Below are 12,020 nucleotides of genomic sequence, written 5' to 3'. Positions count from 1 at the left end.
ACTAAGTGCTTTCGCACAAATTCAGGATAAATTATATATTAACCTTTTTAGTGATAGAAAGAAAAAAAGGTGAAAGGCCAAACCATTTGTTGAAAAAGGCCCAGCCCATTTTCGACTTGTTTGAATTCTCTCCGATTGAATTGAAAGATGATCGAAGTGAACTGAAAAAATCAATAGAAGGAAAAAGAAATCAGATCTTTCTGAATAAGAAGAAGAAAATTCAGTACTTTCTTTCCATTGAAGAAGTAGAAGTGAAAGAGGATATCAAGGGAAAATGTCAAGAGAAAAACTAAGAAGAGCCGCACTTCCTCCTGTTCAAGAGGTGTTCTTTTTTATTTCTACTGCTTTCAGTATATATTTTTTTTGAGATTATTTTCAGTGAAGGAAAAAAATTTAGAAATAACCCATCATTTGTTTCGTGGAAAACTGGAAAAAAAAGAAACAAATTGATAATTTTGTATGTTTTACATTTATGTACTTGTTCCCTAAGCTCTTGTTTGGTTGGTAAGAAAATAGAAGTGTAGGAGGTTGGAAGGATGGAAAGTTTCATTCAAAAAGAGGAGATTTTAAACCTTTTTGTTATTTTAATCTTGGGTTTGTAGTATTTGCATGTGGAAAGTTCTGTTCTTTGAAAAAACAAGCTTATTATAATTCAAGAGAAAACTAATAAAGAGTGTAGCTTTAGATTTAAGTATGATTTTACTTTATTTTTATGCTGAGGAATGGTTTCTAATTAGACCAATTAATAGTGTAGTTTTCTATCGAAGTATGAGTTTATTTTTTTGGTGAAGAATGATTTCTAATTGCTTTGGTTTTTGCGTTTGATATGAAATGCAGAATATTGATAAATTAGAGAAAGCTATAAATGAGGGTAATTTCTATGGAGCTCAGCAGATGTACAAATCAATAAGTGCACGGTATGACACTATGACTGTTTGCCATCACCAGTTTTATTTTATTATTTTTAAGAGTTAAAAATTTCTAGAACTGTTATTGTTCTACGTTTCTCGGGTGTATGTCGGGTTGGAATGCCATGCCCATTGTACATGTCAAACAGAGGGACTTCACAAATAAAGTAAAAGAAAAGAGCCTGAGCAACATAGGAATTAACTGTACTTAGTCTTGGATGGGGCTTAATGGGGTAAATCCCCTTATGGTTGGATAAAAGGCTTCTAAGATTGAGTAGGTTAGCATGTTCTGCTTGCATTATTCTTTGTTTCCAATTTGCTTTAGGATTCTATCTTAGTAGTTAAGTAAGGGAGCAAGTAATTTGAGTTTTCCCTTTTTATTCTTTATTTTATGTTACTAATTATGCAGTTGGGACAAATTTAGCAATGGTGCATACCACGTTTGATGCCTTAGTTTACTTTGGAAGACTTATCTTTGATTTTGAGACATGCATTTTTTATTTCAGATATGTATCTGCTGAAAGATATTCTGAGGCCTTGGATCTGCTTGAGTCGGGTGCATGTCTCCAGTTGAAGCATGGCCAGGTTTTCTTTTTCCTCCTTCAATTACATTGGTCCAGAGATTGTTAGTAAACTTTTTACTCAATGTTTTGTGCTAAAGCATAATGTAGTTTACATTGGTTATTTGAAATTTGGCTTCAGAATGTAGTGAAGATGATTGGTATCAGTCTATTTTCGTTTATCTCCTTAGGATTCTTCAGGTTAGAGTGTGGGTTTTCAGATTGGAAAGGCTACTGTAAAGCTTAAATTGACAGTAATATAAGATGACATCATTATAGTAATGCCATTATTTCATGGTTTATAAGCTTTACATACATGGTTGACCTTCCTCCTATTCAAAATATAACTTCATATGTAAGAATGATGCAAATTAGCATTGGAAAGGCTAGGATAAGCTATCTACTGCAGCTTAGCATTATTTCATGGTTTTAAATGCAAATTAGCATTGGATTTTACTTGATAATCACTTAAAAACGGTTGTGCTGTTTTATGTGAAATTTGCATGAAGAAATCATTGTGCTGGTATTCTTCATTGTTGTCCTTCATAGGCCATTGTATTGAAGTCACAGGAATGAATTTTCAGGTTACTTGTGGGGCAGAGCTTGCTGTCTTGTTTGTTGATACACTTGTCAAAGGGAAAATTCCATATAATGAAGACATCCTTGGTCAGTACATGCTTGTAGTTTGATTTGCTTATCAGTGTGGAAAAAAGATACCATAAAGTTCATTATGCCATTTTAAATATAGCTGTTCAGTTTATTTAGTTCTGCCGTTTCTTCTCTTGTGATTATAACAAAATGTGTATGTTAGACCGTGTCAGGAAAATCTATGAGGTGTTTCCTAAGGTGCCCTTGCCTAGTAACATGTTAGATGATGAAGATGTTCGAGAATTTACTGAAGCTCTTGGGGCAGCAAAAACACGTCTAGAGGGCTGCTCATCGTTCTTAAGAGCTGCAATAAAGTGAGGCATCACTCCCATATTATTTTGTTGATTAGCTGTTTTCTTTCTTTTTATGATTTCTGTGCTATGTATTCATGAGATAAATTATATTAGGCAGATTATCCAATTGCTATTATACCAAGTATTGGCATGTCGATTGAAGTTATTATGGAACGGCCTCTCCAGTTATACTTCTTATTTGAGAGATGAATGACATCCTCTCAACATTTGCAATATGTGTGGGGGCATAAGATTATACTGTTTACGGTCACGAGTAATACGAAAATGAAAGACATGAAAACAGAAGAGAGAATAAAAGACTTATTTATTTGTGTTTAATGGTAACACTACTTATTTTCCCTGAACTGTTTTTATTATTTTCGGTTTTAGGTGGTCTGCAGAGTTCGGTGCTTCCAGAAATGGTGATCCGCAACTGCATGCTATGCTGGCTGAATACATATATTCCGAGTCTACCGAGTTGGTAGGTTTTGACGTAAAATTGACTTTGCTTTTGCTTCAACCACATTTTTCTTTTGTCTTGATTTACAAGGTTTTAATAATTTACTGTATGCTAATGAAAAACTTAATATTTTACAGATAATGCACTAGCATTATTTGATACATTCATTTCGTTTACATTTGTAATTAAGATGGGTAGATTCTATATAATTTCTAAATGTGAATAACTTCAGTAAATGTATGCATCCTTCATGATAAAAAGGAAGCAGGCTCTTGGCATGGTATGTATGAGCACTTCATGCAGAGATGATCCCAATCTGAAACCTATATTCACTTCAAAATGAGTAAAAGAACATGTACACTGTTCTAGTAACCATACATTGTTCGTTATGTACTCGAAAATGATATCTCCATATTTGTTGGTTGATTGGTTGGCTTGAACTAGTTTATTTACACCTATTGAAACCTTCTCAGCTTTAGTCATGTATCGAGATTTTGGGATTTTGCATTTAAAACTTTAGTAAGCCTATTACGTTCATTGTATTTATTATTATGGCAAAATCATCATTTTCATTGTGGTGTCTTTCTTGAGGTCCTTTGTCTCTCTGTTAAAATATGCTTGGTCAATAAATTAGATGCTTCCTTTTTAATCCATGCAAGACTTTGAAAAGTGACCTTATTTCTTGCTCCTCATTGTACATTGTTTTTCATTGTCCATTCATTATTTAACATGCATGTGGATTGTGGATGCCAACAATTATATGATTTTTTTTTTCTTTTGCAGAACATGGCTAAAGTGTCATATCATTTTGTTAGAGGAAACAACCCAAAGAAGTTTGCTTCTACTTTAGTAAATTTCATGAGCAAGGTTAAATTTCTTTTTATTTTCTCTCTCCTTGTTATGAATATGGTTGGAGGCACACAGTTCAAAGTCATATTCCCCGCGCAGCAATACAATATATAATAGATGAACAGTGAGACCTTAACAGGGTGAAACATACCCTTAGGTATAATAAAAAGTTTTAAAAAAAAAAGCTATTTAAAATTAGAAAGTGTGGCACACAACAAACTCTTTACCTGCTTGTGGAGTTAAAAAGTTCCAATGCTAGTGTATCAAAGACGGACATAAATACTTTTTGGGAAGGTTCAGTCTTCAAATTCGATTGCATGTATTGCTACTTCTGCTAGGGTGATCCTACATCTAAGCCTATTTCTTATTAGTATTCAAAAGAATTAAGGTATATAAATAATTTAAAGTTTTGGGTTAAGAATCTATGCTTGTTTTAAGGAATTAGAATATTTGCCATAAAAAATGCATGGAAGATGGCATAGCTCAGTCGATGTACTTGGATTTTGAGTTCTAAATAATTAAGAGTTTTGAGTTAGAGTGCATGGAAGATGGCATAACTCAATTGATGAACTTGGGTTTTGATTCATCTCTATGATCAACTGTAGGGATTACTTCTCCTTTGATACTTATTCAATGCGATCGACTGATATGCTTTTCCACCATGCAGTGTTATCCTGATGAAGATGATATAGCAATTGCACGCGCAGTTCTTATGTAAGCCTGCTGAAAACCTGCTCAGTTGGCCTGTAATTTACTGTTCCTGTTGTAACTACCGTTGAAACCTATAGTCGCTATGTGCTGTAATCTTGACATTACATCATAAATTTCTGTTCTCAAATTCAAAATTCTATGGTTCCATTTCCCCCCTTTCAAAGTGGTCCTTTGTACATTTATATACATTGATTATTAACATGCCGGTTTTCCCTTTCAACCTATATATTAATTTCATTTTTTAATTAAAAAATATTCATTGACTGAAAATTTTCTGTTGATTTCAAAAGTAAACTGGATTGCAGAATTAGAACTTAGCTATTGCTTGATCTTTCAGCATACATTGATTCATTTGAGTAGGCTAAACAAAATCCATGGATGGAAAACAACTGAATTACAATGATATGCCATTGCCTTTTGTGTTTCTTATGTCACTTAAATCTGTTGAACTTTCATACGTGACTTATAAATTTCCATCTGTGATCAGGATTTTAGGTTCCTTTCCCCCCCTCAATCTTTACGTGGTCCAAACTTGATAAAATGGAGACTGTTTCTTCTATTTTTAATGTGGTCATAAATTGTGAGCTAATGAAGAAAATTTGACTTTTACATTATAGGTACTTGTCCATGGGTAATCTTCGGGGTGCTAATTGCCTTATGGATGAATTGAAGAGGCAAGTGGAATCCCAGGAGCTTGATTTCCCTGAATCAGATTTGGTTCAGTTTATCACCTTTCTGTTGCTAACGTAAGTTATTTTTCTTTTGCTCTTTCATCACTTCATGCTCCATGTGTATAGGGGATGGTCCTCCTATTCTCGATGCGAATAGGTGTCGATGCAATGTTGTTGGGTATCATGTAATGTTGACAATACTGCCTTCCTTGTTAGAAGTCGGCATTCTCTACAATTTAGTTTAAGGATGATATTGGTGCATATACTTCACCTTCCGACCTAGTTTTTATCCTCAGTTAAGTGGTCAGATTTTCGAGGTTTATGTGCTTGGACTGGATTGAACTTCCTTGGCCTTAAGATAATTACTGATGAAGAAAGTATAATAAACAAACCTGCTCCCATCTCCAAAACATATCACAACTCTTTTTGGTTTTGGTTTGGGAAGCTATAAAAACCTGTGTTACTACAACTCTTCATCTTCATTTTTCTTGAAGCACTATTTCCAACACATTTTTGGACATGCATATGGGGATATGATCTTCCGAGAACCATTTGAGTACATGGAAAAAATTAGAAAAAAGTGAACATACTCATGTCGGGCACTTTCTCATATCTGCTTACACCTCAATCCAAGTAACATGGATAAAAACCATAAAATTGCAATAATGATGATTAAGTAATGCTTGTATTTTATTTTTTAATCCATGAAAAAAACCGACTTAAAACCATCGTATTTGGTTTTTGGCTAAGAGCATATTCTTTCCATATTTGGTAATTTTAACATAGTCCAATACATTGTTCTGAAGACTCTTTTTGCATGCAGGTTGGAGAGAGATGCCTTGCCACTTTTTAACATGTTGAGAATGAATTACAAGTCTAGCATAGACAGAGAACCGGCATTCAATGAGGTGGGCAATCGATTTTGCAGATCATAAATACTCTTATTATTCCAATTGTTATTTCCTCTCCTTTAAGACATGTTTTCGACTTTATTTTCAGTTCCCAACGGGCATGTAACTGTTCTGGCCATTATGTTTCGTTTTTATCATCTCTTTGGCTTATTGTTAAAGCTTACACGTATATGATACTAACACAAACATGATGGTTCAGTTGCTAGATGAAATTGCAGAAAAGTTCTATGGTGTACAGCGTAGAAATCCGCTTCAAGGGATGTTTGGCGACTTATTCAAGGTTATCATCGACATATCCATACATCTATTGTTTTCTATCATAAGAAATTCCTGGCATAAAAAAACAATATTATATAGAATCATCCCCGAAAACCAAGAGCATAGTCTGGGACACTTTGTGCAATGCAACTTGTTTGCAGTTACAACTTCCCTGGCTCATATTCTTATTTGAAATGGAAACTAGATCAACTTACATGGACATGATTCGTACTTTATGCATTTTAACTTATCGTGCAGATGATGTGATGAGGAAAAACATGGCAGCAACCTGAATTTGTTGGAATTTGTCAGTGTCTTGGCAGACCTGAACTGCTAATTTTCATTATGTCTTCGGTTTGATGGCAAATACCTTTTTATGCCAAAATTGTTTAATATACTTTTGTAATATGTTTCCCATTTGATTGGGAGTGTGATTTTTATCCTTAAACCAAGAAAACTGGTAATTCTTTCTTACCATCACAAAACCTTGTACCAAATTTACCCCCTTTGTTACATTCATAGCCTATGTTTATTTGGACTTGAGGATGAGTGTAAGGTATATGGATATGCATTTGATACAAGTATACTTATTCCTTTTTGCAATTTCTTTCAATATTGTTTACTTATTTCAAAATCAAAAAACAAATAGCACAAGCTTCACATTTTTTCATTTTAAGTTCTTGTCAATTGGACGTCAAGTCAACCTCAAGTCAAATTAGGTTTTAAAAATTGTCACTTTCAGTTTTGGGTCGCATTGGATTAAAGTCATTTTAGGTTACTTGGGCAAAATTGACAAGCTTGATTCTAATGCTTTGAAGTACACACAAGTACACACAGCCTTTACACACTACACTCGGAAAATATATGGACTAATGAACCATGTTTTACAAGATTAACATCAAAGCTAAACACATTTTGAATGATTATCTCGCTCTTTTTCACCTTACAAATCTATCACCGAATCCCCCCATTGACATCAATGGCTTCGATCTGCTTAGTTAAGACATCCACTCGACTCTTGAAACTAAATAAGTTTTCATTTTCATCGCATTTAGGTGCTATAATCTCTTCTTTTTGATCCTGTGATGACTTTTCAACCAATTGAGTGGCATGTTCTTTGCTTTCAGATTGAAATCTACCCTTGTAATCTCCTTTTACATATGATCCAAAACCGTAAATTTTCAAGCGATATCCATTGCTTGACTCACAAGATAATTCAGTCTCAGCCATTGAAGTTGCAGCTGAAGAGCTTTCAAGAGTCCCGGGTGATGCTTTTTCTACTTCAAGCTTTGCAGCACAATTAAGCTTGATATCCATGGAACTTCGGGTTCCATTTTGAAGGGAACCCAGTTTTTTCTCCTTTAGATTTGAAGTTCTTGATGATGTTCTTGGTGATTGAAGCTTTCCAGACCTTGATCTATTTGGTGTGCCATTGATATGATTCACACTTGTTCTGGTTTTACAATTATTTTGTAAACCAGAATGGAACTTCACACCATTTGGAGTAAATTCCCTGGAATTTCCCTGTCAATCGAGGAAAAAAAAAAAACAAATCATTCAACAGCTAGAATGTGATGTTAAAACTCAAGATAAAGCAAAGCAAATGAATAAAGAAACACACCACTTCAAAGAATCCGATCTTTGGGGATGGCAGTCGAAGGCCAGAAGGCTTTGTTTCTCTTGAAACAGTCGATGGTGGATGACAACTACCCTTTGAGAATCTACCGACATCTTGATGTGGCAACCTTGTTTCTTTACTTCCACTTGGAACAAGTTGATCATTAGAACAGTTCTGAGTGTCTAAACCTTGAGAAGCATCATTGTTGACATGATTCAAAGAAGCTGAGGTTTCAGAAGACCAACAATCCATGGAATTACAAAGAGATGTGCTCGTAGATTTTGGTGTGGATTGCAAACCAGTTGGCTGAGAAGAATCTATCTGTTTGATTTTGTGCCCTGTTAAGGATTTTGAAGGAGTCCGAGCATCTGAATCCAAAGCAATCAAATCATTCTTTCTTCTAAGAGAGCTCGGAGACTTAAGGGTAGAAGCATTGTGACCAAAAACAGATCCTGAAAGATCTTTAGAGACAATATGTACACGTGAAGTTGATTCGGGAGGTGGTGTACCACGGTCACCAATACAAGGTTTCTTTGACATATTCTGTCCTATAATCATTAATCAAACAGAATCCAAAAAATATATATTTAAGCAAAAAAGATATATAAACATTGTACGAGTAAATCAAAGTTAATGGCAATGTTTACCCGATACAGCTTTTCTAACTTTATTGTTAATTTTCATCTGGTTTGCACCCAATGAAGCTCTTTTGGTTGCACCAGGTGAGAAAGGGTTGGCCTGGTTAGATGCCTTGGACAGCCTAAGGGAAGATGATGAATCAAGTTCTCCACTTCGAGTGCCATGCTGTTTGTTTAACCATAAGTAATGAAGTTAAGTCAGTGAGATCCAAAGGTTAGTTCGTAACAACTCAATCATGCATGAAAATTACACGAATACTATACGAAAAACATAACTAAAACATGACACAATACACTATATGAAAAAATAACATGAGCAAAATACGACTACGTAGAATTTGAGCCTACCATATGTGAAAGGTAATATAGGAAATTGCTTATCTATAAAGGTCAGCTTATATCTGAGCTCTCAAATGAAACATGGATGAGGCGCACATGTGTAATACCATGAAGCTATGTTAATCCCACCTCATCATTTACCCAAGGCATCCATGTCCAACATTCATGTTTGACACATACTCATATATGGGTACGGGATAATGTCCCTTCAAGGGCACTTCAAATACATGGAAATATCAGACACATTATCCGTCCAAAACTTACCCCTAAGTCTGAGTAACAGAACCATGAAGTCTGTAGCAGTATCTTGAACTGAAAATTACCTGTGATTTTGTAGGATTGGTAACTTCTTTTAATGTCTTCCCCACTCCATCTGCCGTAGTTTTTGGCCTTCTGGAAGCTGGCAAGGTTTTAACCTAAGATTTTGAAACGAATGAGTCTCAAAAATAACATAAATGGTGTCAGTTTTGACATCAAAAAGAAAATCTACAAACCCTCATTGAAGTAGTATCCACCCTTTTTGAAGCTGCAAAGGAGAAGCAGAATTGATAGTAAGGCAAAAAAGTTCAAGAACCAATTCATGATGTAAAAGAATCATATGAACAAGTTATAAATTATTTTACTAGAACTTAAATTTGGGCTTGCTAATCCTGAAGAAGCCTATAGCAAGTAGGTTAGTTGCTATGTTGGACCAAATCGAATGTGGCTATGGAATATGACATTCAAAAAATCCTCTAAATACATAAAAAAATTTAACATACGCATATACTACACTCAACCAACTCCAAGAGTCCAAGTAACATAGGTTACATGCATAACTTTACAGTCAAACCTATAATAAAATAGATTTAGCTGCAAACTAGAGAATGATTGGCCTTCAATGAGTTCCACATGAAGAATTGCTGAAAGAAGTAGATACTTACAATGTGGATTTGGAATGCCTGTTTGACTTTGAAATTTGGAACTTGATTTCAACAAATCTGACGCTTTGCATGATTTGTGCATGGATGCTCTCATATCATCAAAGAGATCAATCTCAAGACTTGACAAAGAGTATTCACTTTCCATTGTTGAGTTTGATTCAGTAGATTTCCAGAACTCTTCTTCAGTTCCAGGCAATATATGTGTTACTATTTCAGACCTCTTATATCCATTATTTACCAAAGACAACTCTTCTGGATCCAATACACCTAAGCATAAAAAAAGTGGAAATAGGTACCAATTCTTGAAAACAATACAATATGGAACTCGAGTTTAGTTTAATTGGTTCATACAGTAACTCTTAAAGATACAATATTCTGCTAGTATAGGTTTATATCTCAACATCTACAAACTCCTTCATAGGACCAAAAAAAAAAAGTGTAAATACGCATACCTGCACTGGTAAAAAAGGCAGCATCCCAAGCTAAACTTCTACGGGCAATACACTCACCAATCCTACTTGCTGCCATGGATTCAGAAGGTAAAGCACTTAGTTCCTTAAGTCCATTGTCACCACCATTAATATTCAAAGTCTCAAACAACTCTTCAGGATCCAAAACTCCTAATAACATGAATCACGAATGAATGAGTTGATATTTACTGGGGAATTGTACCAGTCATTTTAAAAGCTTAAAAACCAACCTGGACTAGTGAAAAAGGCACTGTCCCAAGCCAAACTCTTGCGAAGATCATACTTGGACTCCAATCCATCGGTCTTTTTCTCTTCTTCCTTTCGACATGCTTCATCTTTTGAAGCCTCCATCAGCATGAATCCATCAATATCAACCTTCTTTCTGGTCCTTGAAGCCTCTGCTAAATCAATAACATTCCATCAAGAAATTGATCTACTCAATGAATAAACAGTAAGAATGGGAAAGATCAACCCCAATTCAATGGTTTAAAGTTATTTTTTCACAATAATTTGATCAAAATTCAATCCAGATATCATTTTTAAAATTAGTAAACTTGTAGATCATCAATATATTGTTTTCCTTGAAATATGATTAACTACCAAACGTAAAGATTTATTCTTTACAGAAAATTAATAAAACCCAATCATTTCAAAGCCAAGAAAGAAACAATGAATCACTAAGAATTCAAGAAAGTGTTCCTAAAATTCCTCTGTTTTCCCTCAGCATCCAAACAAAAAGAAAAACCAAAAACCCAGAAAAAATAACGTACCAGGAAATTGAAGTTCATGCAAAATATTCATTTGGGATGACAATTTGTTCTTCAAGATTTCGCTTTCCTTCTTTATTATCTATTTCTTGCATTGGAATTGAAAGGCATATAAAGAAAATAACTGAGAAAAGAAAACAGAGTGAGACAGAAAAGAGAGGGAAAAAGTGTGAGCTTTTTTAAAAAATTTAGAAAAATTGAAGATTTTTGACAATTAATATGTAATTATTACTAATTAATTTGAGTCTTGGAGCGGATGTTATGAGCATGAATTAAGATGGAAAGATTCTAAATTTTTGTCTTAAAATGGGAATATAATAACGTAACCAAAACGGGTAATTTTTTATATTCAACGGCAAATGAAAACATGGCACGTGTATAGTTGCATGAAGTATACTTTCGCCAACAAATTAATAACTTTTCAAATATTTACAAATTGATAATTTGTTATATTATTTTTAAAGGGTACTTATCAAAAGAATAGTAAAATAAATAAGGAAAAATATATATACATTATTGAAGCGCTTGATTAATTTAGTGTGTCTCGAGTAAATTTGATATTAATTTAATAAAAATATTTTTAAAAATTAATTTTAAAATAATTAATTAATTTTTTCGTGATATGCACGATTTAATTATATATGTTAAATTAAATTCGATTAAATAATTTTTGTTTTTAAATTTTTATAAGATTTAACAAATATATGATTACTATATATAAATTATGTTTTTTTATATATATTTTATTTATCCATGAACCAATTAAGATATTGGCCTAAAACAGTAATAAGAAAAAACAAAAATATTTTTAAAGAAACCGAAACAAAATAACAATAAAAATTAATCTTTTAAAAAATTATTAAGCTCAATTTGTATACACCTTAATTCTTACCAAAACAAATATATATAATAAGAGTATATATAATATAACCTTGAAATTATGAGAGAGTATTGATTCAGACTAATAGTGTGGAAGTTGTGAAGGCTATTCAAGAC

At 33.6% G+C, this 12,020-nt stretch overlaps 2 protein-coding genes across 3 annotated transcripts; one reads left to right on the top strand and one right to left on the bottom strand.

Moving 5' to 3' along the window:
- LOC108461569 (protein GET4-like) lies at window positions 1-6,850 on the top strand. 2 transcript variants are annotated; one of them, XM_017761443.2, is made up of 12 exons: window positions 34-322; window positions 838-917; window positions 1,415-1,493; window positions 2,053-2,134; window positions 2,280-2,430; window positions 2,800-2,890; window positions 3,653-3,736; window positions 4,386-4,432; window positions 5,047-5,175; window positions 5,924-6,008; window positions 6,211-6,291; window positions 6,528-6,850. In XM_017761443.2, the coding sequence occupies exons 1-12, from the start codon at window positions 275-277 to the stop codon at window positions 6,534-6,536; spliced, it is 966 nt and encodes a 321-aa protein (XP_017616932.1). In that variant the 5' UTR covers window positions 34-274; the 3' UTR covers window positions 6,537-6,850. The 2 variants fall into 2 exon arrangements, with proteins under 2 accessions (XP_052880429.1, XP_017616932.1); XM_053024469.1 differs by lacking the exon at window positions 6,528-6,850 and having other exon boundaries at window positions 1-322; window positions 6,100-6,227.
- A 187-nt stretch (window positions 6,851-7,037) lies between these two features.
- On the bottom strand, window positions 7,038-11,307 carry LOC108463206 (uncharacterized). Its single transcript, XM_017763146.2, has 9 exons — window positions 11,028-11,307; window positions 10,488-10,655; window positions 10,240-10,407; window positions 9,788-10,054; window positions 9,359-9,390; window positions 9,188-9,280; window positions 8,535-8,691; window positions 7,891-8,435; window positions 7,038-7,793 (listed from the first exon to the last, which is right to left on the bottom strand). The coding sequence occupies exons 1-9, from the start codon at window positions 11,056-11,058 to the stop codon at window positions 7,224-7,226; spliced, it is 2,031 nt and encodes a 676-aa protein (XP_017618635.1). The 5' UTR covers window positions 11,059-11,307; the 3' UTR covers window positions 7,038-7,223.
- Between the last annotated feature and the right edge of the window lie 713 nt (window positions 11,308-12,020).

This window comes from Gossypium arboreum, chromosome 13 (genome assembly GCF_025698485.1).
Source record: "Gossypium arboreum isolate Shixiya-1 chromosome 13, ASM2569848v2, whole genome shotgun sequence".
In the NCBI taxonomy this organism is placed as follows: Eukaryota; Viridiplantae; Streptophyta; class Magnoliopsida; order Malvales; family Malvaceae; genus Gossypium; species Gossypium arboreum.
This window is presented reverse-complemented; position numbering and strand designations above follow the sequence as displayed.